We start from the raw sequence: 24,324 nt of genomic DNA, 5'->3' as shown, positions 1-24,324 counted from the left end.
GGGTTAAGACAGTGCTCTTGCTGGGAACTGCTGGGCCCTGGAGACTTCAGGTTTCCTAACTGAGCACTTAACTTCGAGAAATCTAGAGGAGTGTTTCTCAAACATTTTTTAAACGGTGGCTCACAGTAAGGAATACATTTTACATCCTCAAATACATACCTAACTAAAAATGTTCACAGTACAATACTGACAGATCCTGTCACGTGGTAGTTATTTATTTTGTTTTGTTTTTGTTTTAAAAAATCGATAGAATGGCCCACCAATAGCTCATGACCTGCAGTTTGGAAAACACTGGTCTCCAGCATTTGAGTCACTTAATCGTTACAGTGCTTTGAAAATGTCTCAGGATGGTGAGAATAGACTAGATTCTTCACAGGGCTCCCTCCGCACAGTGCTGGTTTCTTTGAGGCCATTTCTGAAAATCCCTCATTCTGTCATTACTTATTTGGAAAAGAAATTGGGACCATACCGAGCATTGCAGGCGTTGCAACCAGTCACAGGTGTTGCTAATTTGCGGCTCTGGCGCTCTGGAGTGGCCGGTGGTTAATCCCGCTTCCGCAGGTGTGCGCTGTTCACCCACGTCCCAGGGCCCTTTGGCAGGCCACGTGGTTCTTTCCCGGCAACACTTGCAAACCCCGTGTATCTGACGGTTCATGTCTGTTTTCTCCGAAGAAGATAAAATAATATTTTGAAACTCTAGCCTGCTTTTCCACAGGGTGTGCAGATCTCCAAACCCTGGACACCATGCAGCCAGTGGAGAGGAAAAGGCAGGGCTACATCCATGAGCTGATGGAGACTGAGGAGCGGTACGTGGATGACCTTCAGCTCGTCGTGGAGGTGAGGGCGCCGCGGGCGCCGCCGGTTGCTCAGGGGGTGGGGCCTCGTAGCGAGGTATCACCTTTGACGAGTGAATTCTCAGGCAGTGACGGGAGTGCTCACACCCTCAGAATGCTTCCTCTGACCCTTGGAGAGGCCCTGAAGATCTCAAGTCGGCCCTTTCTCCAGATTAGGTAATTCAGAATGAAGAGAGAGAGAAAAGGCACTCAGTGCCTCAGTCAGATGTGGCAGAGGCCCCGTCAGGAAAGACCAGGGCACGGAGTAGGTGGGAAGTCTCTCCAGCAAATGTATCTGTCTCAGACTTTTCTCTGACGATGTCTGCACCGCTCTTCTGGCACCTGACGCTTTCATAAAGTTTAATGATTTCCAGAGGAATTGTGAGGCAGTGGGGGTGTTCACCTAACCTTTATGTCAGTTTGGAAAACCAAACAGTGTCCTGTAAAATAGCTCCCAAATCTCATATATTTACTGTGTTGTGACTATTAATGGTGCCAGCGACCCTGAAGCAGACAACGGCCGTTAGAGTGGCACTTTTAAATGGTTCGCGTTTGAGCAAAGTAAGATTTTATACTTTTATTATGCTTTTGTTTCCATGGCTTTCAGTTCCCACAAAAATTTGTCAAGGCCCTCAGATGAGACCAGTTTAAAAAAAAACTTAAAGAGAACAGGTGTCCCCACTCAGGCCCAACAGGTGCACTGTTTACGTGGTCGTGCCCTTGAGAACACAGGGTGCAGAAGCTGAGTCCTGCATCTGCCCGAGCAAGGCCTTTCCCCGATTCATTCTCTCCCCTGAATTCGGGCTGGGATCTCAAACATGGCACACTTGCTCCTCTCAGACGTTCACTGTCTTGCACTTCTCGGTTGATAACGTCTATCTTCCCCCAGGCTGTGAGCTCCTGAGGGCAGAGACTGTGTGTCCTTCGTCCTACACCCCAAACGTAGCCTGGCCCTTTACAGGCCTTCCCAACAGGACTGGATTTATGTGTGGCTAGGTGTGTTTATGTCTGTCTGCACTTCTCTCACCAGGATGGATGGCCTGTAAGAAAAGCCCATCTTTTTGATTAACCCCTACAAGTGTCAGCCCTGCTGCCAGTCAGATTCCAGTCCTAAGTGGTTGTAAATGGGTGTGGAGAACCGCTCTGACTAGCACAGAAGGTGAACGGGGGCCAGGTGCTTTCCCCATCTCAGGCCAGCCTCTTAACCACATGGGCTTGGTTATTCTCACTCAGCGCACCTCACAAGACACTCTGAGGGGTGAGGCATCATGTTGGGGTCAGGGGGTTAGGGGAAAAAGCACTGCCCACAGGCAAGGGCTTCTCATTACCGTTGCCGTGGAGGGCCCCAGAGGACCCAGCCATCTCATGCTCTGCTTACCTCACTGAGGCTGGCACAAAGCAGGCAGATAGAACGAATAAACAGTAACCTAAATTAATCAGCGAGTGAAAGAACCGACATCAGACGCTTTCGCTGTCCTCCAGGAGCAGCCTCAGAGCAGGTCGACCTTGTTTCCAGGGCTCTCTCTCACAGGGGTGTCCAGACATCTTCAGTCTGATTCTGGAACCGTAGAGGTTTAGAGACGTTAGTTCATAGCACTTTTATCTGAGTTCTCTGAATCCAGGTTCAATTCAGTGCAGTAAGTAAACATTAATTTAGAACAGTTTCAATGGAGGGTAATGTCATGTGTATTTTGGAGAGATTTCACGTGAGAAGAGTTGTCTCAGATGACTTCACCATTTCCTTAAGGCTTTTAAAGTCATTCCCTAGTTGTTTAGTGGAAACTTGAACTTAGAATCAAAAAGTTGTTTTAGTTCTGGCTCCTCCACGTTCTAGCTTTGTGACCTTGAGCAAATTACTCTCTCAGCTTTTATTTCTTCGTGGGTCAATTGGGAATAATAATACCTGACTCAGCATGACCTACATCATCTATGAAGTTAATTGAGAAACCCACACACACACGTGTGCATGTACGCACACACAAGCATATGCATGTATGTGAATATCAGAACTTTGTGAAACCTTAAGTGCTACGGATTACCAAAGTGTTATCATTTAACCCCTGAAATCCACATGTGCTTGGTGGCCAGTCTTGAGGATAGGATAAGGCATCACTCTTTCTTCTGGTGCACTTCTCACAAACTGCTTCCAGACCCCTGAGGTGCTCAGCCTGACAACGGTCATGCTCCCTCAGTTCTGCAGGCTCTTCCAGTGTGTGGGTGCTTTATGCCCATGGTTTATTTAACCTGTGTAACACCCTGAGGAGGTAGGTATGAGAATCTCCTCTTCTTGATGAGACTGCTGGATTCCGTCCTTAAAATCAGCCCTGATAGGAGACAAAATAGCAAAAAGTAGGGAAATTTTGCAACTTAAAATTTAACAGTCCCAATATGTTTATTTAAAAGTGCCATGATCTTCCTAGTTTAGTGTATGAAGATAATGTTTTGTTTTGTTTTTTGCGGTACGCGGGCCTCTCACTGCTGTGGCCTCTCCTGTTGCGGAGCACAGGCTCCGGACGCACAGGCTCAGCGGCCATGGCTCACGGGCCCAGCCGCTCCGCGGCGTGTGGGATCCTCCCGAACCGGGGCACGAACCCGTGTCCCCTGCATCGGCAGGCGGACTCTCAACCACTGCGCCACCAGGGAAGCCCGAAGATAATGTGTTATTTAGACCACACAGCCTGTGTACTGCACTTCAGCTGACTTCTTTCCCTTGTGTTCTGAATTTAGGTTTTTCAGAAACGAATGGCAGAACCAGGTTTTCTCACTGAAGGAGAAACGGCCTTGATCTTTGTTAACTGGAAGGAGCTCATCATGTCGAACACGAAGCTGCTGAAGTGAGTCGTGGGCATCACCTGTCGTTGCAGCAGACGCCCCCAGCCCCAGGGCTGAGACTCATACCTAACTCTCTGCAGCCAGGGCTGCTTAGCAAAGAACTTTCACTGTTTTCTATTCCCTCGGGCTTTTTTTTAAAAATATAAATTTATTTATTTTATTTTTGGCTGCGTTGGGTCTTGGTTGCTGCGCACGGGCTTTCTCTAGTTGCGGTGAGCAGGGGCTGCTCTTCATTGCGGTGCACGGGCTTCTCATGGCAGTGGCTTCTCCTGCTGCAGAGCCTGGGCTCTAGGAGCGCGGGCTTCAGTAGTTGCGGTGCACGGGCTTAATAGTTGTGGCTCGCGGGCTCTAGAGCACAGGCTCAGTAGTTGTGGCGCGTGGGCTTAGTTGCTCCGTGGCATGTGGGATCTTCCCAGACCAGGGCTCAAACCCATGTCCCCTGCATTGGCAGGTGGATTCTTAACCACGTCACCACCAGGGAAGTCCCTCCCTCAGGCTTTTAATTTTATCATCATTTTATGAAATGCTCTCTAACTCTGAAATGCATAATTATTGAAGTAAAGAAATATAACAAAGAAAATATTTGATTAAGCAAAGGAAAAATTAAATCATTAAACAAACAATATATCAACATATGGTTCCAAAATATACTTGACTCTGCATCAGATAGAGTCAGGAGAGAAGCTGCAGCTCATGGCCTAGACATAACTGGCTGGTCTGGCACTCTCCTAAGTCCAGTGTGAAATTCCGTGGCCTGTGGTGATTTTCTGTCCCTTACGCCTGTGAGGACAGGCTCCTGTGGGCAGGCATGAGCAGTCCCAGCGCTTGCTGCCTCTCTGCCCTCCTTGGGGCTCAGCAGCTTTCTGGGAACGATGCCACCTCCACACGTGGCCTCTGTGGGCTCCTGCTCCCTTTTTTCCCTTACAGAGGGTGGAAATTTCTTTCTTCTTGGTTCAACTGAAAACAAGTTAAAAAATTTTCAAAAGGAACTTTGCTAAGATACTAAGCTGAATCCAAAACAATTCCAAAGACCTAGGAACACCCAAGTGCACACACTTCATTTTCTTCTTCTTTCTAGCAGCTCACCCAGGTTGGCTGGGCGGGCAGGGCTTTAAGCCCTTGCTTCCTCCTCCTCCTGACTTTTCCCTCACGGTGCCAGAGCTTTTTAGGTAACTCACTGGTTGTCATTACCGTTAGTCTCGCAAGGTATTCATCCTTCATTTGCAAAGCACATTCAGTTAGAAATGGGAAGTGAGAGTGTGTGTTGGTTGCAGGGCCTTGCGAGTACGGAAGAAGACTGGGGGTGAGAAGATGCCCGTGCAGATGATTGGGGACATCCTGGCAGCTGAGCTGTCCCACATGCAGGCTTACATCCGGTTCTGCAGCTGTCAGCTGAATGGAGCAGCTCTTTTACAGCAGAAGACAGATGAACACGCAGACTTCAAAGAATTTTTAAAGGTAACTCCATTCTGGGAATGTAGGCAGGTCAGCCTTGTTCTGAGCCAGGAGGCAGGGGTGTATGGCGGCATGGTGGGGAATCTCAGCAGTGGAGAAGGCCACCTCCATCACCTTCCAAAGGAAACACAGATATGGCAAAGAATTTTCTGACTGCTTTGAGTTGCCTTTCATATTGAATTGATTTTTCTTGGCACTGGGACCATGATTTTGCCCATCTTTAATAGCAGAGTGTTTTTTTAAGCCTACTTACATAAATCAGCTACTTTATACTCCAGAAAAGTCCAGAATGTCACTTTCTTAATTTTGTAAATTGTATTTATTTTATACCCATCTTATTCCAGAAGGAATATAAACTAGCTTACTTAAACGTATAAAATGCAACAAGATAAAATAAAATTTAAAATAAGTGGATGGGGAGTTCCCTGGTGGTCCAGTGGTTAGGATTTGGTGCTTTCACTGCCATGGCCCGGGTTCAATCCCTGATCGGGGAACAGAGATCCCACAAGCTGCATGGTGTGGCCAAAAAAAAAAAGTGTATGAATAAAATGGGACAAAAGGAAATGAGAGTAGGAAAGAAAATGGTGACACCAGGAATTAGGATAATAAATAAAAAGCGCATCTGTGATCCTGTATATATACAAGAAGTGTACGCTTCCAGAAACCAATGAGAAGACAGAAAACAATTGGTTCCATGATGCCATGGTCATAAATTAAAAACAAGCAGCTGGTAAGGAGAAGTAATGCTAGAACTGTACTCAGAAAGTACACTATGTGTATATTCACTGTATATAACATAATGAGTCGGCAACAACCTTACAGTGATACATCAATGAGCTTCATATGTCCGGTTATATCATAATAGAAAATCACATTTTGATAAGTCATTTTTATTGATGTTCAGTAATAGAAATATTACTAAACATGTTAAAATGGTGAGGGAAATGAAAGAAAAATCTGTTTTCTTGGTTTTTTTGCATTTTTTTTTTGTTGTTGTTGTGAAGTACTTTATATTGGGATATATTATACAGCCACAGTAGTACTTTATGGGAAAGTGCATAATTTTAATATTTTTATTATCAGAAAAGAATGGAAAAATCAGCATAAAATATAAGATATATAGGCAGAGGATAAAATTCTAAGAGGAAAATAGAGGAAGTAATAAAGATAAAAGCACAAATGATATCAATATGTCTGCAAACAAGTACAGTGAAAAGAACTGATAAAATATAACTCCACTAAATCTAATAGAAAAAGAGGGAAAAAAACACAAGTAAAAACAAGAATAGATACAAAGTTATTTCTTAAAAGTGTATGCAATTCAAAATATATGCTAATAAATATGAAAACATTAATAAAACGTAGTTTTCTATTAAAGTTTGAAAACTGATTCAATAAGAGTAGAACATCTAGAGAGAGTCAGGCTTGTGCCATCTTGCCCCCACCGTCTGTGCCCAGCCACCCTTTCCCTTTAGACACTCTCAGCCCCCCACCCGCCCCTTTCCAAGCATGTCCCGGGCCACCGCCGCCAAAACCGCACCATCTCTACCCGCACATTCTCCATGCGGGACGTGCAGCCAGGTCTACAAGTATTCTTAGAGCAGAGATGAGCTATCTGGAATAAAGCCAGCAAGTGACCTGTCCATATAAGCCACAGATGAATAATACTGCAGCCAGCCCAATGTCTACTGCCACTTCAAGTAGTGGAAGAAGTACAGGGAAGTCTATAAGCTTTGCAGCAGAATTGCAGAGTACGATGTTTTTGCTTACAGATTAAAAACTTGAACATAGACCTGAAACCATAAAACTCCTATAAGAAAAAAAAAAAAAACTCCTTTAAGAAAACATAGGTGGTTTTCTCTAGGTGATTCTAGGAGGCCTCTTCATGAAATGGCAGTTTTGGTAGAAGATGTAGTACACACTCAGTTAATTTACATCCCGTGTGGCTGACAGGGTCTTGGTGCTCTGGCCTGGTGTCAGGCCTGAGCCTCCAAGGTGGGAGAGCTGAGTTCAGGACATTGTACCACCAAAGACCTCTCAGCCCCATGTAATATCAATTGGTGAGAGCTCTCCCAGAGATCTTCGTCTCAACACTAAGACCCAGCTCCACTTAACAGCCAGCAAGCTCCAGTGCTGGATGCTTCATGCCAAACAACTAGCAAGACAGGAACACAGCCCCACCCATTAGCAGAGAGGCTGCCTAAAATCATTCTAAGTTCACAGACACCGCAAAACACACTGCCACATGCAGCCCCATCCACCAGAAAGACAAGATTCAGCCCCACCCACCAGAACACAGGCACCAGTCCCCTCCATCAGGAAGCCTACACAAGCCACTGACCCAACCTCACCCACTGGGGGCAGACACCAAAAACAACAGGAACAACGAACCTGCAGCCTGTGAAAAGGAGACCCCAAACACAGCAAGTTAAGCAAAATGAGAAGACAGAGAAATATGCAGCAGACGAAGGAGCAAAGTAAAAGTCCACCAGACGAAACAAATGAAGAGGAAATAGGAAGTCTACCTGAAAAAGAATTCAGAGTAATGATAGTAAAGATGGTCCAAAATCTTGGAAACAGAGAAGATACAAGAAACGTTTAACAAGGACCTAGGAGAACTAAAGAGCAAACAAACAATGATGAACAATACAATAAGTGAAATTAAAAATTCTCTAGAAGGAATCAGTAGCTGAATAACTGAGGCTATAGAACGGATAAGGGACCTGGAAGATAAAATAGTGGAAATAACTACCACAGAGCAGAATAAAGAAAAAAGAATGAAAAGAATTGAGGACAGTCTCAGAGACCTCTGGGACAACATTAAACGCACCAACATTCAAATTATCGGGGTCCCAGAAGAAGAAGAGAAAAAAAAAGGGTCTGAGAAAATATTTGAAGAGATTATGGTTGAAAACTTCCCTTGAAAACTTCCCTAACATGGGAAAGGAAATAGTCAAGTCCGGGAAGTGCAGAGTCCCATACAGGATAAATCCAAGGAGAAACATGCCAAGACACATATTAATCAAACTATCAAAACTTAAATACAAAGAAAAAATATTAAAAGCAGCAAGGGAAAAGCAACAAATAACAAACAAGGGAATCCCCATAAGGTTAACAGCTGATCTTTCATCAGAAACTCTGCAAGCCAGAAGGGAGCAACAGGACATATTTAAAGTGATGAAAGGGAAAAACCTACAACCAAGATTACTCTATCCAGTAGGGATCTCATTCAGATTCGACGGAGAAATTAAAACCTTTACAGACAAGCAAAAGTTAAGAGAATTCAGCACCACCAAACCAGATTTACAACAAATGCTAAAGGAACTTCTCTAGGCAGGAAACACAAGAGAAGGAAAAGACCTACAAAAACAAACCCAAAACAATTAAGAAAATGGTAATAGGAACATACATATCGATAATGATGTTAAATGTAAATGGATTAAATGCTCCAACCAAAAGACGTAGACTGGCCGAATGGATACAAAAACAAGACCCATATATATGCTGTCTACAAGAGACCCACTTCAGACCTAGGGATGCATACAGACTGAAAGTCTGGGATGGAAAAAGATATTCCATGCAAATGGAAATCAAAAGAAATCTGGAGTAGCAGTTCTCATATCAGATAAAATAGACTTTAAAATAAAAACTATTACAAGAGACAAAGAAGGACACTACATAATGATCAAGGGATCAATCCAAGAAGAAGATACAATTGTACATATTTATGCACCCAACATAGGAGCACCTCAATACATAAGGCAAATGCTAAAAGCCATAAAAGGGGAAATTGACAGTAACACAATAATAGTAGGGGATTTAACACCCCACTTTCACCAATGGACAGATCAGATCATCCAAAATGAAAATAAATAAGGAAACACAAACTTTAAATGACACATTAGACAAGATGGACTCAATTGATATTTATAGGACATTCCCTCCAAAAACAACAGAATACACTTTCTTCTCAAGTGCTCATGGAACATTCTCCAGGATAGATCATATCTTGGGTCACAAATCAAGCCTTGGTAAATTTAAGAAAATTGAAATTGTCAAGTATCTTTTCCAACCACAACGCTATGAGACTAGATATCAATTACAGGAAAAAAAAAACTGTAAAAAATACAAATACATGGAGGCTAAACAATACGCTACTAAATAACCAAGAGATCACTGAAGAAATCAAAAACTACCTAGAAACACCGTCCTCAGGCTGACCATGGTGGACATTTTGAGGGCAGCTGATCCGCAACCTGTGTGCCCCGCACCACTTCCTGTGGAAGCTTGAGCCAGCCGTGTAGCTTTCTCCCTTTGTCTCATAACCATGTCCACAAATGAGAATTCTAATTCACCAGCTGCCCGCCTTAACAGATTCAAGAACAAGGGGAAAGACAGTACAGAAATGAGGCAGCACTGAATAGAGGTTAATGTGGAGTTCCAGAAAGCTAAGAAGTATGACCCGATGCTGAAAAGGAGAAACGTCAGCTCTTTTCCAGATGATGCTGCTTCTCCACTGCAGGAAAACCACAACAAACAGGGCACTGTAAATTGGTCTGTTGATGACATTGTCAAAGGCATAAATAGCAACAATTTGGAAAGCCAGCTCCAAGCTACTCAAGCTGCTAGGAAACTGCTTTCTAGGGAAAAACAGCCCCCCACAGACAGCATAATCTGGGCTGGTTTGATTCCAAAATTGTGTCCTCCTTGGGCAGAACTGATTGCAGTCCCATTCAGTTTGAATCTGCTTGGGCCTCACTAACACTGCTTCCAGGACATCAGAACAGACCAAGGCTGTGGTAGATGGAGGTGCTATCCCAGCATTCATTTCTCTGTTGGCATCTCCCCATGCTTACTTCAGTGAACAAGCTGTATGGGCTCTAGGAAACATTGCAGGTGATGGCTCAGTTTTCCGAGACTTGGTTATCAAGTACGGTGCAGTTGACCCACTGTTGGCACTTTCAGCGGTTCCTGATACGTCATTTTTAGCATGTGGTTACTTACATAATCTTACCTGGACACTTTCAAATCTTTGTCACAACAAGAATCCTGCACACCCCCTTAGATGCTGTTGAGCAGATTCTTCCTACTTTAGTTCATCTCCTGCATCACGATGATCCAGAAGTTTTAGCTGATACCTGCTGGGCTATTTCCTACTTTACCAATGGTCCAAATGAATGGATTGAAATGGTTGTGAAAACTGGGGTTGTACCCCCACTTGTGAAGCTTTTAGGAGCTACTGAATTGCCAGTTGTGATTCCCACGCTAAGAGCCATAGGGAATATTGTCACTGGGACAGATGAACAGACTCAGGTTGTAATGGATGCAGGAGCACTTGCCATCTTTCCCAGCCTGCTAACAAACTCCAAAACTAATATTCAGAAGGAAGCTATGTGGACAATATCAAACATCACGGCTGGCTGCCAGGACAAGATATAACGAGTTGTAAATCATGGATTAGTCCCATTCCTTGTTGGCATTCTTTCTAAGGCAGACTTTAAGACACAAAAGGAAGCTGTATGGGCTGTGACCAACTATACAAGTGGCGGAACAGTTGAGCAGATCGTATACCTTGTTCATTGTGGCATAATAGAACCATTGATGAACCTCCTAACTGCAAAAGGCAACAGAATTATTCTGGTTATCCTGGATGCCATTTCAAATATCTTTCAGGCTGCTGAGAAACTAGGTGAAACTGAGAAACTTAATATAATGATTGAAGAATGTGGAGGTTTGGACAAAATTGAAGCTCTACAAAACCATGAAAATGAGTCTGTGTACAAAGCTTCATTAAATTTGATTGAGAAGTATTTCTCTGTGGAAGAAGAGGAAGATCAAAATTGTGCCAGAAACTACCTCTGAAGGGTATACATTCCAAGTTCAGGATGGCACTGCTGGGACCTTCAGCTTTTAGATTGTACCTCTGAGGCATAAAGTTGTTTGTTGTGTACTATGTTTGGTAGAAGTTTCTCTTACTGTTTCTCTACTAAGAACTCTTTTTACGTGTGGTTTGTTATTGTAGCACTTTTTACAAAGAAACTATGCTTGAACAGTTCCAAACTGTACATACTGTATGAAGCTTCTCCTTTCAATGGGTTTCTTATTTCTATGTGGGATTTCATATCTTGCAGTGTCCTGTAAATAAAGATTAAATTCCACCCTTTTCTTTACTTCAAAAAAAAATTACCTAGAAACAAATGACAGTGAAAACTCGATGACCCAAAACCTATGGGATGCAGCAAAAGCAGTTCTAAGAGGGAAGTTTATAGCAATACAATCCTACCTCAAGAAAAAAGAAAAATCTCAAATGAACAACCTAACCTTACACCTAAGAAGAACAACAAAAAAAAACCCGAAGTTAGCAGAAGGAAAGAAATCATAAAGCTCAGATCAGAAATCAATGAAAAAGAAATGAAGGAAGCAGTAGCAAAGATCAATAAAACTAAAAGCTGGTTCTTTGGGAAGATAAACACAATTGATAAACCATTAACCAGACTCATCAAGAAAAAAAGGGAGAAGACTCAAATCAACAGAATTAGAAATGAAAAAGGGGCTTCCCTGGTGGCGCAGTGGTTGAGAGTCCGCCTGCCGATGCAGGAGACACAGGTTCGTGCCCCGGTCCAGGAAGATCCCACATACCACGGAGCAGATAGGCCCAGGAGCCATGGCCGCTGAGCCTGCGCGTCTGGAGCCTGTGCTCCGCAGCGGGAGAGGCCACAACAGTAAGAGGCCCGTGTACCGCAAAAAAAAAAAAAAAAAAAAAAATGAAATTGAGCTATTTTGTGGTGAGATGGATGGACCTAGAGCCTGTCATACAGAGTGAAGTAAGTCAGAAAAACAAATACTGTATGCTAACACATAATATGGAATCTAAAAAAACAAAAATGGTTCTGACAAACCTAGGGGCAGGACAGGAATAAAGACACAGACGTAGATAATGGACTTGAGCATGTGGGAAGGGGAAGGGGAAGCTGGGACAAAGTGAGAGAGTGGCATGGACATATATACACTACCAAATGTAAAATAGCTAGCTAGTGGGACGCAGCTGCATAGCACAGGGAGATCAGCTCCGTGCTTTGTGATCACCTAGAGGGGTGGGATAGGGAGGGTGGGAGGGAGACACAAGAGGGAGGAGACATGGGGATATATGTATACATATAGCTGATTCACTTTGTTATACAGCAGAAACTAACACAACATTGTAAAGTTAACTATACTCCAATAAAGATGTTAAAAAAAAAAAGGAAATCTGAAGATAATATTAAACAAGGGAAAAAACTGAGTAACCTATCCCAAAAGAGGAGATAGTTTCACTTGATGGATTTAATGGTGAATTCTTTACAACAATAAAGGAATAGATTATTCTATTTTATATAAACTGTTAACAGATCCCAGAAAAAAATAGAAAGCCTACCTAATTCATTATATAAGACAAAAGTGACTCTAACGCCAAGGCCCATTTTTGTATTTGTGTTTAATTACAAAAATGAAAAAAAAAGTTATAACCCAATACCTTTTATAAATATAGTTGTTAAAATCTTAATTAAAATAACAGTGAATAAAATTAAGCATTACATGAAAAGAAGAGTCTGTCATAACCAAATAGGATCAATTCCAAGAGGCAACACAGTTTCATGCTCAGAACAAGACAGCCTTCAGAACTGGACTGCTCGGGCTGAAATTCCAGCCCCATCATGGTCCACTGTGTGACCAGGGCAAGTTTCTTAACACTTGGTGCCTTAAGTCCCCTCATCTCTCACCTGGAGATAATCAGATAATACTTTTAAAGTACTTTAGCACAGAGACCAGCACATAGTAAGCATTCAATAAATGCTAATTTCATTTATTTAGCTTATGATGATCTCAGGGATGTAAAAATGGTTCAGTATAAGGCACTGAGGACAGACCCCTTCAGTTGGTGGGAGGCAAGGTGTTGCCTAGAAATGAACTAGAAGAAACATAGAAAGAAACCAAGATCACAGAAACAAACATTAATCAGAATAATTGCATAAATGTGGAATTATGAGTATATGTGAACATTTTAAAATAATAGTAGAATTAAATATAGGACATTTACCTTCTAAAGCATAGTAAAAGATTTAAAATTTTTTCAAATAGTGATAAAAATAGGAATTAAAAAAATAAGATGTAAATAGGATGACAGTGTCACCACAATTGTAACAGTAGCAAAAATAAATAAAAAGTGTTTAGTCTCATAATGAAAGGCGTGGTGTTGATTACATTAAAAAGCAGATCTAACAAGCTGTGTTCTAAAATGTTACTTTTTAAAAAGACTCAAAATATAGAAATAAATACCATGAAGATGCTTATCTTAGAAACATATATATATATATATCCAAAAACAAAAGGAGGGGGTAATTTTAATATCCCATAGTGGGAAATGATTAGGTAAATTATAGTAAATGTATTATTTTTCAGTCCTTAAAATGATCATACTAGAGTACTAGCTACTCTGTTAGGTCCTGTACTAGTCCTAGGAGTAGAAGCAAATAAATGTGGTCCTTGGCATCCTGGAGTTAACAGTCTGGGTGGGAGTTATAGAGACACCTCCTATGTGATGCCTCTACCTGTGTTACCCAGTCCAGATGTGGCATGATGATAAAGGAAGCCTCGGGGGCTTGAGAAGGATCACTGAAAAGGAGGGGAGGCATGAAGAAGGGGAGAGCCTGGACTGGAGGAGGCTAATCTGAGTCTTCAGAGATGAATATGAATTAGCCAAGTGAAGGAAGAGCAGAAAGGACATTGTGAGCCTGGCTCATAGCAGGTGCTCAGTAAATGTATTGTTATGAATGAAGCAGGGTGATGAGCAGGTAGAGATGGGGGAGATCAAGAGCTACTTAGAAGACAGACTGGCATCAGTGGTAACTCCTAGGTATGTGCGGGGGAAGGTGAGTGGGTGAAGAATGGTGCTACCAACTCTGATAGGAATAGGGGTAGAAGAGGATGCTTTTATGAGGGAAGACGAGGACTTCACTTGCGGGTATGCTGAGGTATTGAGGTGCCTTTGGGACATCCAGGTGAGATGGAGAGTAATTTGGCAAGTGTAGAGCTCCACAGCTGGTCTGGTCACACTGTGGGGCTCAGTCGTGTGGGATCTTGGGCAGAGGAGAGGAAAGGAGTGAGGAAGACTGAGAGGGTCAGTGGGCTGGGAAGACAGTCTGGTTCCGGAAGCAATGGGAGGGAGGGATCGCACAGGCTGTCAGACGCACCTAAGAAAGAACTGAAAGCATCCACTGGCTTTGGCGCATGAAGTGGGATATTCCTGCTGTTAACCTGATACGTATCATTTTGGATCCTGAGTTTTTAAAAGAAGTTAGAAATCTAAAAGGTGGTCAAAGTCAGGAGAATAGCCAATGTTTCCTTGTTTTCCTCAGGCTATGATTTCCTCACAAGCCTCTCAATTATTTTGCAGAGGCTGGCATCTGACCCTCGATGTAAAGGAATGCCCCTTTCCAGCTTCCTGCTGAAGCCCATGCAGAGGATCACCCGCTACCCCCTCCTCATCAGAAGTGTAAGTGCCCAGCTGGGAGAAGCAGGACCCTTTGAGGTTCACAGAGGCTGATAGGGAGCCTCCAGATACACCAGCCACCCACCACGTGGTCCGACTATACTGTCTGGTGGACCAGGCACCGTGTGTGTGTGTGCGCGCACACGCCCATGGACACACATGCAGTCTGAAAGGATAAATCCTTGAAGTGGGCAAATAAAAGAGGTATCCATGGTCATTTGGGTTACCTGTCCTCCCCCTTCCCAGGAAGCTCCCTGGCCTCTCGGGGTCATGAGTGTATTTTGTCTAGGCAGGGCAACGCCCTCTAGGTCTCCAGCTGTGGAAAGAGTCCACAGTTAGTATGACCTTGGGGTCCAGTCTTCCAGCTGAGATCTGAATTCATCTACCAACTGAATGTGTAACCGAGACGTCCCAGCAGTCTCCAACTCAGTGTCCTAGACAGCTCATCATCGTCCCCTGGCTGTATCCTACCTCAGCTGGCTGACTACACAGTCCCTCTAAAATTCCATTCATCTTTTTGACACAAACAATGTTGGCCTCTCGAGCTGATACGCCTTCTAAGGAGAAGGCAGACTTTCAAAGGATTATTCCACAGGTAATCATTGAGGTAATTTTAATCATCTTACAAAGAAAAACAGTAGAAATAATATAAGACTGTTGCTTTTATTATGCCTTGATCTCTGGTTTGTAAGCCATGTTAACTCAATATAGACCTTATGTTACAGAATTAATGTCACAGTTCTGATACCAAATGGACCCGTTAATATACATTAATCCACAGTCCCTTACCTGAAATATTTGGGGCCAGATGTGTTTCAGAATTCAGAATGTAATTCAAATGCTGTATATTACATGACACCCCAACAAGCCTGGGCAGCACCGATAAGCAACACATTAATAGTCCTACAGAGAAATTCATGAATAATCACTATAAGTAGACATAAAAAGTTCATCTCTTCAGTTTAGGTCAAGTTTTGCCACTAAATGAGTAATGAAAACAGCTTTAGGCTTCCAGAGCTTTTTCATATCTTGGAACTATAAATGAAGCACAGGAGTCGTCTACTGATGGGCCCGCTAATTTCCAGAGGGACCACACAAATTTGCATTCTCTATCCCTTTACCTTTGGAACATTAGCGTGAAGTCACTTCTCAGTGAAATGAATGCATTTTCCTACATGCTGACAACATGGTTTTATTGTGTTTTTTCCGTGGCAGGGGATTCATTGCTTTCAGCAGATTTCTCAGAAGGATCAGTGACCCCCAAAATATAATGAAATGTTGCTATTCAGCAAGTTAACATACTTACCAAAGGCGCAGGCAGTTTATACTGGAGGGTTCACCCTAAAGGCACATGGCTTGTTACTGGGGGAAGTAGGGACGCACCCTTACACATACAGCCTATCCCCAGACCCAGCTAGAGGGCCACCAGAGACCCACAGGGCACTTGGTCCATGTAGCGCTTGGCCCACCCTCTTGTCACTGAGTCACCTGTCTCCCCGAGTACTCGGGGGCCCTGAGCCTCTCAAGGGTAAATGACTGTCTTGCCCACTATTGTATTTCCAGCGCCCAGCACCCGGATGGCAGGGCAGGTGGAAGACGTAAGACATCCCACATGACACAGCCCCCTCTCTTCCAGATTCTGGAGAACACCCCAGAAAATCACGTAGACCACTCCTCTCTGAAGCTGGCCCTCGAGCGGGCAGAGGAGCTCTGCTCGCAAGTTAATGAAGGAGTTCGGGAGAAGGAAAATTCAGACCGACTGGAGTGGATCCAGACTCACGTGCAGTGTGAAGGTCTCGCGGAGGTGAGGCCTGTGGGGCTGAGCTGGGTGCCGCCAGGCAGGCTCTGGGTGGGGAGCCAGGTTCGTGCCTTCCCCTAGTGTAGACAGTGTGTGCCTCAGCTCAGCCCATGCAGACTCACCCTCCTGCCCATTCTTGGGTTGTCATCTTCCTTTCTCATAAAGAGAGATGTTTTGAGTTCTTTGAATTCAGCCGGGAGAATCAGTATTCTGTGGTTTTGTAAGTAATTATTTTCACTATGCCAGTTTGAACTTTGAAGAGAAATAAATGTAAGGATCTTCTGTGCAAAAGTGAATGATTACAGCCACACTCCCACCTAGAAGGTCTACCGCACCTCCCTCAGGTCCAGGGCGCTGGCCTCGCCAGGGGTGCTGGGAGTTACAAAGTGACAGTTTCTTTCTCTTTAAGCAACTTGTTTTCAACTCCCTCACCAACTGCCTGGGACCCCGCAAGCTCCTGCACAGCGGAAAGCTGTACAAGACCAAGAGCAACAAGGAGCTGCACGGGTTCCTCTTCAATGACTTCCTGCTTCTCACCTACATGGTCAAGCAGTTTGCTGTTTCCTCGGGCTCCGAGAAACTTTTCAGCTCTAAGTCCAACGCTCAATTCAAAATGTATAAAATGGTAAGTGTCACATTCCTGGCAGTAGCATCAAGAGCACAACGAGGTGTTTCCTTTACTTTAAGGACCTCCTTCCCAGCCTGAGCCTTTCCTGTCCTCATGGGACTCTCTCCACCTGCCTCCAGACGGCTCACGCTTCCTTTGTCACTTCCCAGGGAAGAAGCCTAGTGTGGCTGGGCCTTCACTGCCCTCTGACAGCCACCAGCTGGATTCCAGCTATGGATTCCAGCTTCCTTCGCAGCAAACACGATGTGTGATCCCACCTCCGTCCACATTCAGCATCGGGTCTCTCCGTAAAACCAAGGCTGACGGGAAGGGTCAAGTGTCAGTGCCTGGAGGAGAGACCCTGTCACGTGAGCTGTCAAAGACACTCGGTGCTCCTGTCCCCACTTTAGTAACATCTGATCTACCCTAGATATTTACTTTCATGACACAGAGGCAGTTTCTTTTCTCCTAAGTAAAGGACTCTGGAAGCTAGACCCCTCTACTTCTCAACAAGGCTCTTCAGAACAGACAATTCTGGACGTAGGAGGGTGGAGTGTTCTGACCCATTTCACAGCCTGTGTTTTGGCCCTAATTCTTTCAGCCCATTTTCCTGAATGAAGCCTTGGTGAAACTGCCCACAGACCCTTCCAGCGATGAGCCTGTCTTCCACATTTCTCACATTGACCGGGTCTACACCCTCCGAACAGACAACATTAATGAGAGGTCAGTCCTAACCACGTGGGACCTGCCTTGAGGCCTAGGAGAAAGCCTGACCTCTCCCTCCGCCATAAACCCACCTCCAGCCTGTGCTCACGCCCTACTAATTCCTCCTCCACCACAGTCCCACTGGCAGGCCTTGGTTTAGACGTGCCAGGTTACCGCAAACGCCTCTAACACACTTTCCTGCTTCCAGCCTCTCCTCGGGATCTTCCGAAGTGGGAGAGCCAACACCTCACTTCCTACTGCAATCCCTCAGGGACAGTCTGTGCTCCTTCGCCTGCTCTCTGAGGCTGTCCCGTGCCTCTGGGTCTCAGTCCCATCCCTGCACTCCCGCCGGATTGTCTGCCCTCCCCCACTGCCCTCCCCCACTGCCCTCTGCATGGGTGCCTTCTTCCCTCCCTGCCTGGCCAGCTACGCGTCCTGTCCTCTGGGTGTAGCTCCTCCTCCGCTGCGTGCACAGCTCTCTGCAATAGAACCTGTCATTTGTCGTGCTGAGCTGCCATTGCATCTTCCATCTCTGTGCGCCCAGCACCTGACAAGTGCTTGGTGCCGTCAAGAACTTTCTAGAAATTCTCAGCTTGATCCTCAATTAGCAAACAAGTCCTTCAGTTGAATTACTGTGAAGTCTATGATTGGGAACTTCTCAAAGCCAAGCTTAGCAAGCACAGAGCTCTGGGGCTCCTGGTGGACCTGTGAGCCGTGTGCGAAGTCTGCCCGATGGCACTCTGCTTCTCCTCCAGGACGGCCTGGGTCCAGAAGATCAAGGCGGCATCTGACCAGTACATCGACACCGAAAAGAAGAAACGGGAGAAGGCTTATCAAGGTAGTGGGGGGGGGGGGGCGGTGCCTGAGAGGGTTGGAACCAGCCACCAGGGGACCCTGGGCACTGGGCGGGGTCCCAGCTTCAGGGCACAGGCTGCTGCTCCTGCAGTGAGGGGATAAACAGGGACAGCCTGAAAGACCAGACTTGCCGCGGGCGAGCTCGGTAGAGCCCGCTCGGCCTCCCACAGCCGTTTCAAACCTCCTGGGGGCCTCCCTGAGCCCCCCCCCACTGTCCCCTACATAGACGGGGGTCATCCAGTGCGAGCCCTGGGACCTCCCTTCTCTCTGTGGCAAGGTCTCTGTCCCTCCTCCCCACACACACTCTTCACTCTTGTTTCCAGGAAGAGGGGTCTGTCCTTTGCATAACCAGCCCTGCCTCTGCTTGGTCCATTTTGCTCCATCAAACTTCACTTCTACAGCCCGTTTCCCCTCTGCTCCTCCCCTACCCAGCCTCTACCCCACCCCTCCTCCAGGTCCAGCCAGCCTCCTCCCAGCACTGGGTTCGGGACCCTACACTCAGAGCCTTTCACGCCGCTTGCTGTCCCATCAATCTGTGCGAATGGCTTGCTCACACGACGTCAGTGACCACCCCCAACAACTTGGCTCGCTTTCCCCAACAGCAGGAAATTGAGGCCCCTCCCTCCCCCGGACCTCATGACACCCCTGAGGGTCCTTGTACCATCAGATCTTCTTTCATCATCTCCTTCCTAGCTCTGCTTCCTCCCACCCTACCCCAAGAGTTCTGAGCCTCCCTCCCTCGTGTCACCCCAGCTTCAGTGGTCACGGCTGGCCTGCTGTCCCTGCAGCCCCTGCTCTCCAGAAACACCTGCACCACCACTCCTGTCGGATTAACCTCCTTCCAGAAGTAGCTCCTCCCAATAATCTCAGTGGCCGGTAGTATTGTCCTTGGGCGCACACTGGAAATGTGCTCTCTGACCATCCCCATCCCCCTGCATCTCTAGACAGTTGCAGAGTCCCGCATAGATTCTCTCCGTGGTTCTCTTCCCCATTTGCATAGCCCTGTCTTCTCCTGGTGGCACAGCCCTATTAAGACCCTCCAGTCTCCCACCAGTCTCTGGCACAAGGCCCCTCCCTAAGTCCTCCCACTTAGGTTCCTGGCTGCTGGAAGAGTTGCAGCTCTTTATGTTTTTTTATTCAGGTTTCCCTTATTTTGTTATATACTCCTGAAAGGTATACGTAAATTGGCTTTTGCTAATTGAATCTTATTTTAATGGTACTTTAAAGGCATGTTATTGAAAAATCAATGATTGAATCTTTTCAGAAAGCATGATCTCTTAATGATCTCTTAATTGGTCGAAGATAAATCGAAGTTTTTCTTTACACCATTATCTGTACATATTGTTATGCACTTTCCACGTGTTCCATTCTTTAGACCTTTATTACTTAACTCTGTGCCAGGCCCTGTGCTAGGCTTAACTGGGCCTACAAAATGAATATGGCCCAGCCCTGCCTTCAAGGGGAACTGAATGCCAGTGCCTGCTGGGCGGGTGGGCACATAGGAGGGGTGGGCCACTTCTCACAGAGAAGGTTCTACTTGCCCTGAGCTTTGAAAAGTCAGTAGCTCACCAAGCAGCTATTGTTAGTTTTTAAACCCCTAAGGGCAAACCCTGCTTAACTAACTTTATAGTTACCAAGATAATCTGAGTTCACTAACTCATTTCTCTCCATATTAAAAGTGTTTCTGAGTACCTCCTAAAATAAGGTCTTAAATAAAAGTTTATAAGCTAAAGTGTTTACATGTAATTGGAATTATGGTGAGTGGTTAAGAAGGTAGACTTTGAGGACTTCCCTGGTGGTCCAGTCCACTTGCACTGCAGGGGGCACGGGTTCAATCCCTGGTTGGGGAACTAAGATCCCACATGCCACGCAGCACAGCCAAAAAAAATAATAATTAAAAATAAATTCTAAAAAAAGAAAGTGGACTTTGGTATCTGATGTGTTTTTGACCTTGCCGTTTTAGAAGCTCTGTGACATAAGCACGTTATGGTCATTTCTAAGACTCAGTTTTCTCATATTTGACAATGGCAGTTACAAAGAGCTGCGCTGTAAATGTGCAGTTTAAGTATTGTAACTTATGTAAAAGTCGATCACGTGCCTAACACAAAGTAAGTATCCAATAAATGTTAGCTGCTTTTAAGTGCTGAATGAATATAATGTGTGGTGATGTTATTACTATTACTACTGCTAGGCAGTGGAGGGGTTAACACAAGGATGAATAAACAGTCTGTGCTCTGCCATGGCCCCTCCTGACAGAGGGGATGGACTGACACAGAAGTTCACACCCAGCAGGCTGTGGGATGCACAGAGGAGGGAAGGGATCCAGGAGGTGAGATTGGACCTGCATGTTGAAGGATGTGTAGGATGCTGATGGGCAGAGATGGTGGCGAGGTACCCTAGCAGGCGACACAGCCTGGGCAAAGTCACAGAGCAGCCAGATGCTGCCAGGCCCAGTTCAGTGGCACGTGAGGCTGGGGAGTGCTGGGGTTGGTCAGAAAGACAAGACTATCTACAGCTTAGCATCATCACTCTGCTGTCTGCATTCTCAGAGAAGAAATTAACATCACTACTCTTCCTCTTTTGTAGCTCGCTCTCAAAAGTCTTCAGGCATCGGGCGTCTGATGGTGCATGTCATTGAAGCTACAGAACTAAAAGCCTGTAAACCAAATGGTAAATGCTTCTTTCATTCAACTGGTGTGGTAACTACCCTGCTCTTTGCTGATAACTCTTCTGAACATTGAATAACGGGACACTTTTTAAAAGTCAGTATTTCCAGTGCCACTAAAATGGTTATTGGACCAAAATTATTATCACTCTAGTTTCCCAATAAATACCGATGCCTCCTTCCTCAGTGCTTCTGAGTAGAGAAGGCAGGAAGCAAGCTGCACTGACACATGCTCATGGGGAGCAGCCCTGGCATTCGCGCCCACAGTCCCTCCCCAGGTTTATGATGCTGTCAGCACTGGGAACAGAGACCACAAGGCAGATGCAGACCCTCAGGCAGTGACCCCTGCGGCCATGGTCTATAGAGAAACATCTGTGTAGATCCTGCTTCTGCTCGAAGAAGGCCCTCTTGTCACATGCCACATGTATACTGGTTTGTTTTTGTTCAGGAAAGAGCAATCCATACTGTGAAATCAGCATGGGCTCCCAGAGCTACACCACCAGAACCCTTCAGGACACACTAAATCCCAAGTGGAATTTTAACTGCCAGTTCTTTATTAAGGATCTTTATCAGGATGTGCTGTGTCTTACCATGTTCGACAGAGACCAGTTTTCACCAGATGGTAAAGTATAACTCCGGGGGGTGGGGGCGGGGATATGAAGTTTCCCCCATACTCTAGGATCTGGGGTCTGGAAGCCGGGTGCTCAGCCTTGTTTTTACCCCAAGACACCTAAGGGCAGTGACACAGGCCATGGTCCTCAGCAGCTCTCAGTGGCTGCAGGTGGGATACCTTCTCAGGGGAAAGGGGGGGGTGGCCTCAGGTATGTTTCAGGTCTTTGACCCCAGTCAGTCACCCCTGCTTACCTAATGGAAACGCTGTGCTCCTGGCACCTACTGAATGGGTGAGCCATTCCCTGACCAAAGAGGCTTGGATTCCCAGCAGTTTGAGTTTCCCTCACACAAATCCCTTGTTCTGCATACATCCATCCATTCACAGTATCCAACGGCCATTAACCAAAAGAAGTTACTTGTTTTGAATTTGAAAGTTTTATGAATCCTGTTTCAGAGACTCCTTCTGTGATAGTTTTTTAACAGTTTTTTAAAGAAGACTTTTGACTCTCACTTGTCTATTCACCAGATTTCCTGGGTCGCACTGAAGTTCCAGTGGCAAAAATTCGAACAGAACAGGAAAGCAAAGGCCCTACAACCCGCCGACTGCTGCTGCATGAGGTCCCCACTGGGGAGGTCTGGGTGCGCTTTGACCTGCAGCTTTTTGAGCAAAAAACTCTCCTGTAGGGGCCTTAGGGATCTGCCCACTAGGCTGGGGCTGGAGAAGATAGCCGGTGCTGCCCCTGAGCTGGCGGAGCGTCGCGCCGCTTCATCCATCACAAGGCCACGCATGCTGGGGCCTCTATTTTATCGCACACTAAATCGCTAGCAATCTATGCAAACATGACCTTCCCTATAAATAAACCAAACCCCATAGCACAGTGCCTTGTATTAGTGTTAACATGTTCGGCTGTGTTTAGATGCCAGGATTTCCATTTTCAGGGCTATAAAAAGTATTATGTGGAAATGAGGCATCAGACCACCAGACGTTACCACTTGGTTGAATGTGTCCACTGTGGGTGGTTTGGGTGACGCTGTAACCATTTCACACCACGTGACCTCCGCTGGGTCACAGCCACTCAGGAGGTGAAGGACTGGGAAGAAATGCAGCCTCAGCGTGGGAACAGCCTGATTACGGAAATAGTGTCCACTTGTGCACTGAATAAAAACAGAAACTTGATCATTTTATTCCTGATTAGATTTTATCATTCTCTGCTGAGACAATATAGTTTGAAATCTAAGGGGGAAAGCTTGATTTACTTTAAATACTGTGAACTCTAATGATGCAGAAAATATTTTTCAACGTTAATTTTCTGAAGTATAAATTATTTATGTAAATTCCTTGTTTTTGCATATGTCATAGGACATGCATCTTTAAGCTTTATCATTGCCAATATGTACAGAAAGAGAATAAAAATATAAGTTTATGAATGTAACTTCAAAGCCTGACTGATTTACTTTCTATGTGAAAGGCTTTTAAAAGGTAATTTCAGGGGCTGCTTGTAATGAATCAGGACAGAATGTGGCGGGGGAGTAGTCAGTCAGGAGACCCCAGAGCCTCGTCTTGACTGCCATTGACTTGCTCTGTGACTCTGGTCACTTTACCTACTGTTTCTGGGGCTTGGTTTCTTTGATGGCTAGAATGGATGATCTCTGTGGGAGCTAGAGCGTTCCCTTTTGAGTGCCTCTGTTTGCCTAGCTGAGTAAACCCTCAGGGGTAACTTAGCCATGAAGAAAATGCACAAGTATTAAAAATCATCAGCAGGTCCCTCAGCCCCTCCAGCTCCAGAAGCACCTGTCTCCCTCCCCCTGCCCCCATGCTGTCAGAGACACATCCACACCTGTCAGAGCTGTTTACTCAGCCTCTGGATTTTGAAATGTGAACTCTGTCTTGAACACTGATAAAAATAAGGTCTTTCTTACACACTAAATCCCTGGGTTAATGAGTACAACTGGGAAAAGATCTGCCTTTTGGAAGGAATCACACAGGCTACAGAAGCCCTGATTTCTCAGGGAGCAGGTGTTCTCTAGCAGCTATAAGGAAGGATTCAAATGTCCCCACACCATAGCCCCTGTTTCTGCCTAAACATAATCACTGGACAAAGAAAAACTGGAAAACAATTCAGAATATTCAAGGAAAAAAAATCCATCATTCCAGGTATTGATCCTGGGCACTGATGGGCTAAAACACAGACCTAAAAGGAATACGCCCCAGTGTCAAAGGAAGAGACGCTCAATATCTGAACCCAGACAATTAAGAATGTTGCTCAATTTAGGGAAAGTCTGGCTGCTCAGGCTCAGCCGCACTGAGCAAAGCAAACTGCTGATCTTCTACAGGGTTCTGAGACTCGAGCTGTGTTGGTTATGGAGGCAGGTGTGGGCTAATGTTCACAAGTCTGCCTCTGACCAGCTGACTTTCAAAGCATACAGCTGCCA

The 24,324-nt window shown here is 45.3% G+C and overlaps 1 protein-coding gene and 1 pseudogene across 3 annotated transcripts in view; both read left to right on the top strand.

Annotated features, from left to right (window-relative positions):
* ITSN2 (intersectin 2) overlaps positions 1-22,712 on the top strand; it is a 158,887-nt gene extending 136,175 nt beyond the window's left edge. For both annotated transcript variants that reach the window (XM_082671863.1, XM_082671862.1), the window contains 11 exons: positions 716-837; positions 3,561-3,667; positions 4,940-5,123; positions 14,554-14,652; positions 16,286-16,453; positions 16,857-17,072; positions 17,656-17,777; positions 18,515-18,597; positions 21,201-21,284; positions 21,728-21,901; positions 22,418-22,712. In XM_082671863.1, coding sequence (XP_082527989.1) covers positions 716-837; positions 3,561-3,667; positions 4,940-5,123; positions 14,554-14,652; positions 16,286-16,453; positions 16,857-17,072; positions 17,656-17,777; positions 18,515-18,597; positions 21,201-21,284; positions 21,728-21,901; positions 22,418-22,575 — 1,517 coding nt within the window. In that variant the 3' untranslated portion in view covers positions 22,576-22,712. The remainder of the gene's footprint in view (positions 1-715; positions 838-3,560; positions 3,668-4,939; positions 5,124-14,553; positions 14,653-16,285; positions 16,454-16,856; positions 17,073-17,655; positions 17,778-18,514; positions 18,598-21,200; positions 21,285-21,727; positions 21,902-22,417) is intronic.
* Positions 9,448-11,034, top strand: LOC309834040 (importin subunit alpha-1-like; annotated as a pseudogene). The gene has a single exon. The product of its transcript is annotated as an importin subunit alpha-1-like (transcript).
* Positions 22,713-24,324: the final 1,612 nt, after the last annotated feature.

The sequence above is a fragment of the Grampus griseus genome (genome assembly GCF_964374135.1).
Source record: "Grampus griseus genome assembly, chromosome: 15".
In the NCBI taxonomy this organism is placed as follows: Eukaryota; Metazoa; Chordata; class Mammalia; order Artiodactyla; family Delphinidae; genus Grampus; species Grampus griseus.
The sequence above is the reverse complement of the archived record's forward strand: the minus strand, read 5'-3'. Positions and strand labels throughout refer to the sequence as shown.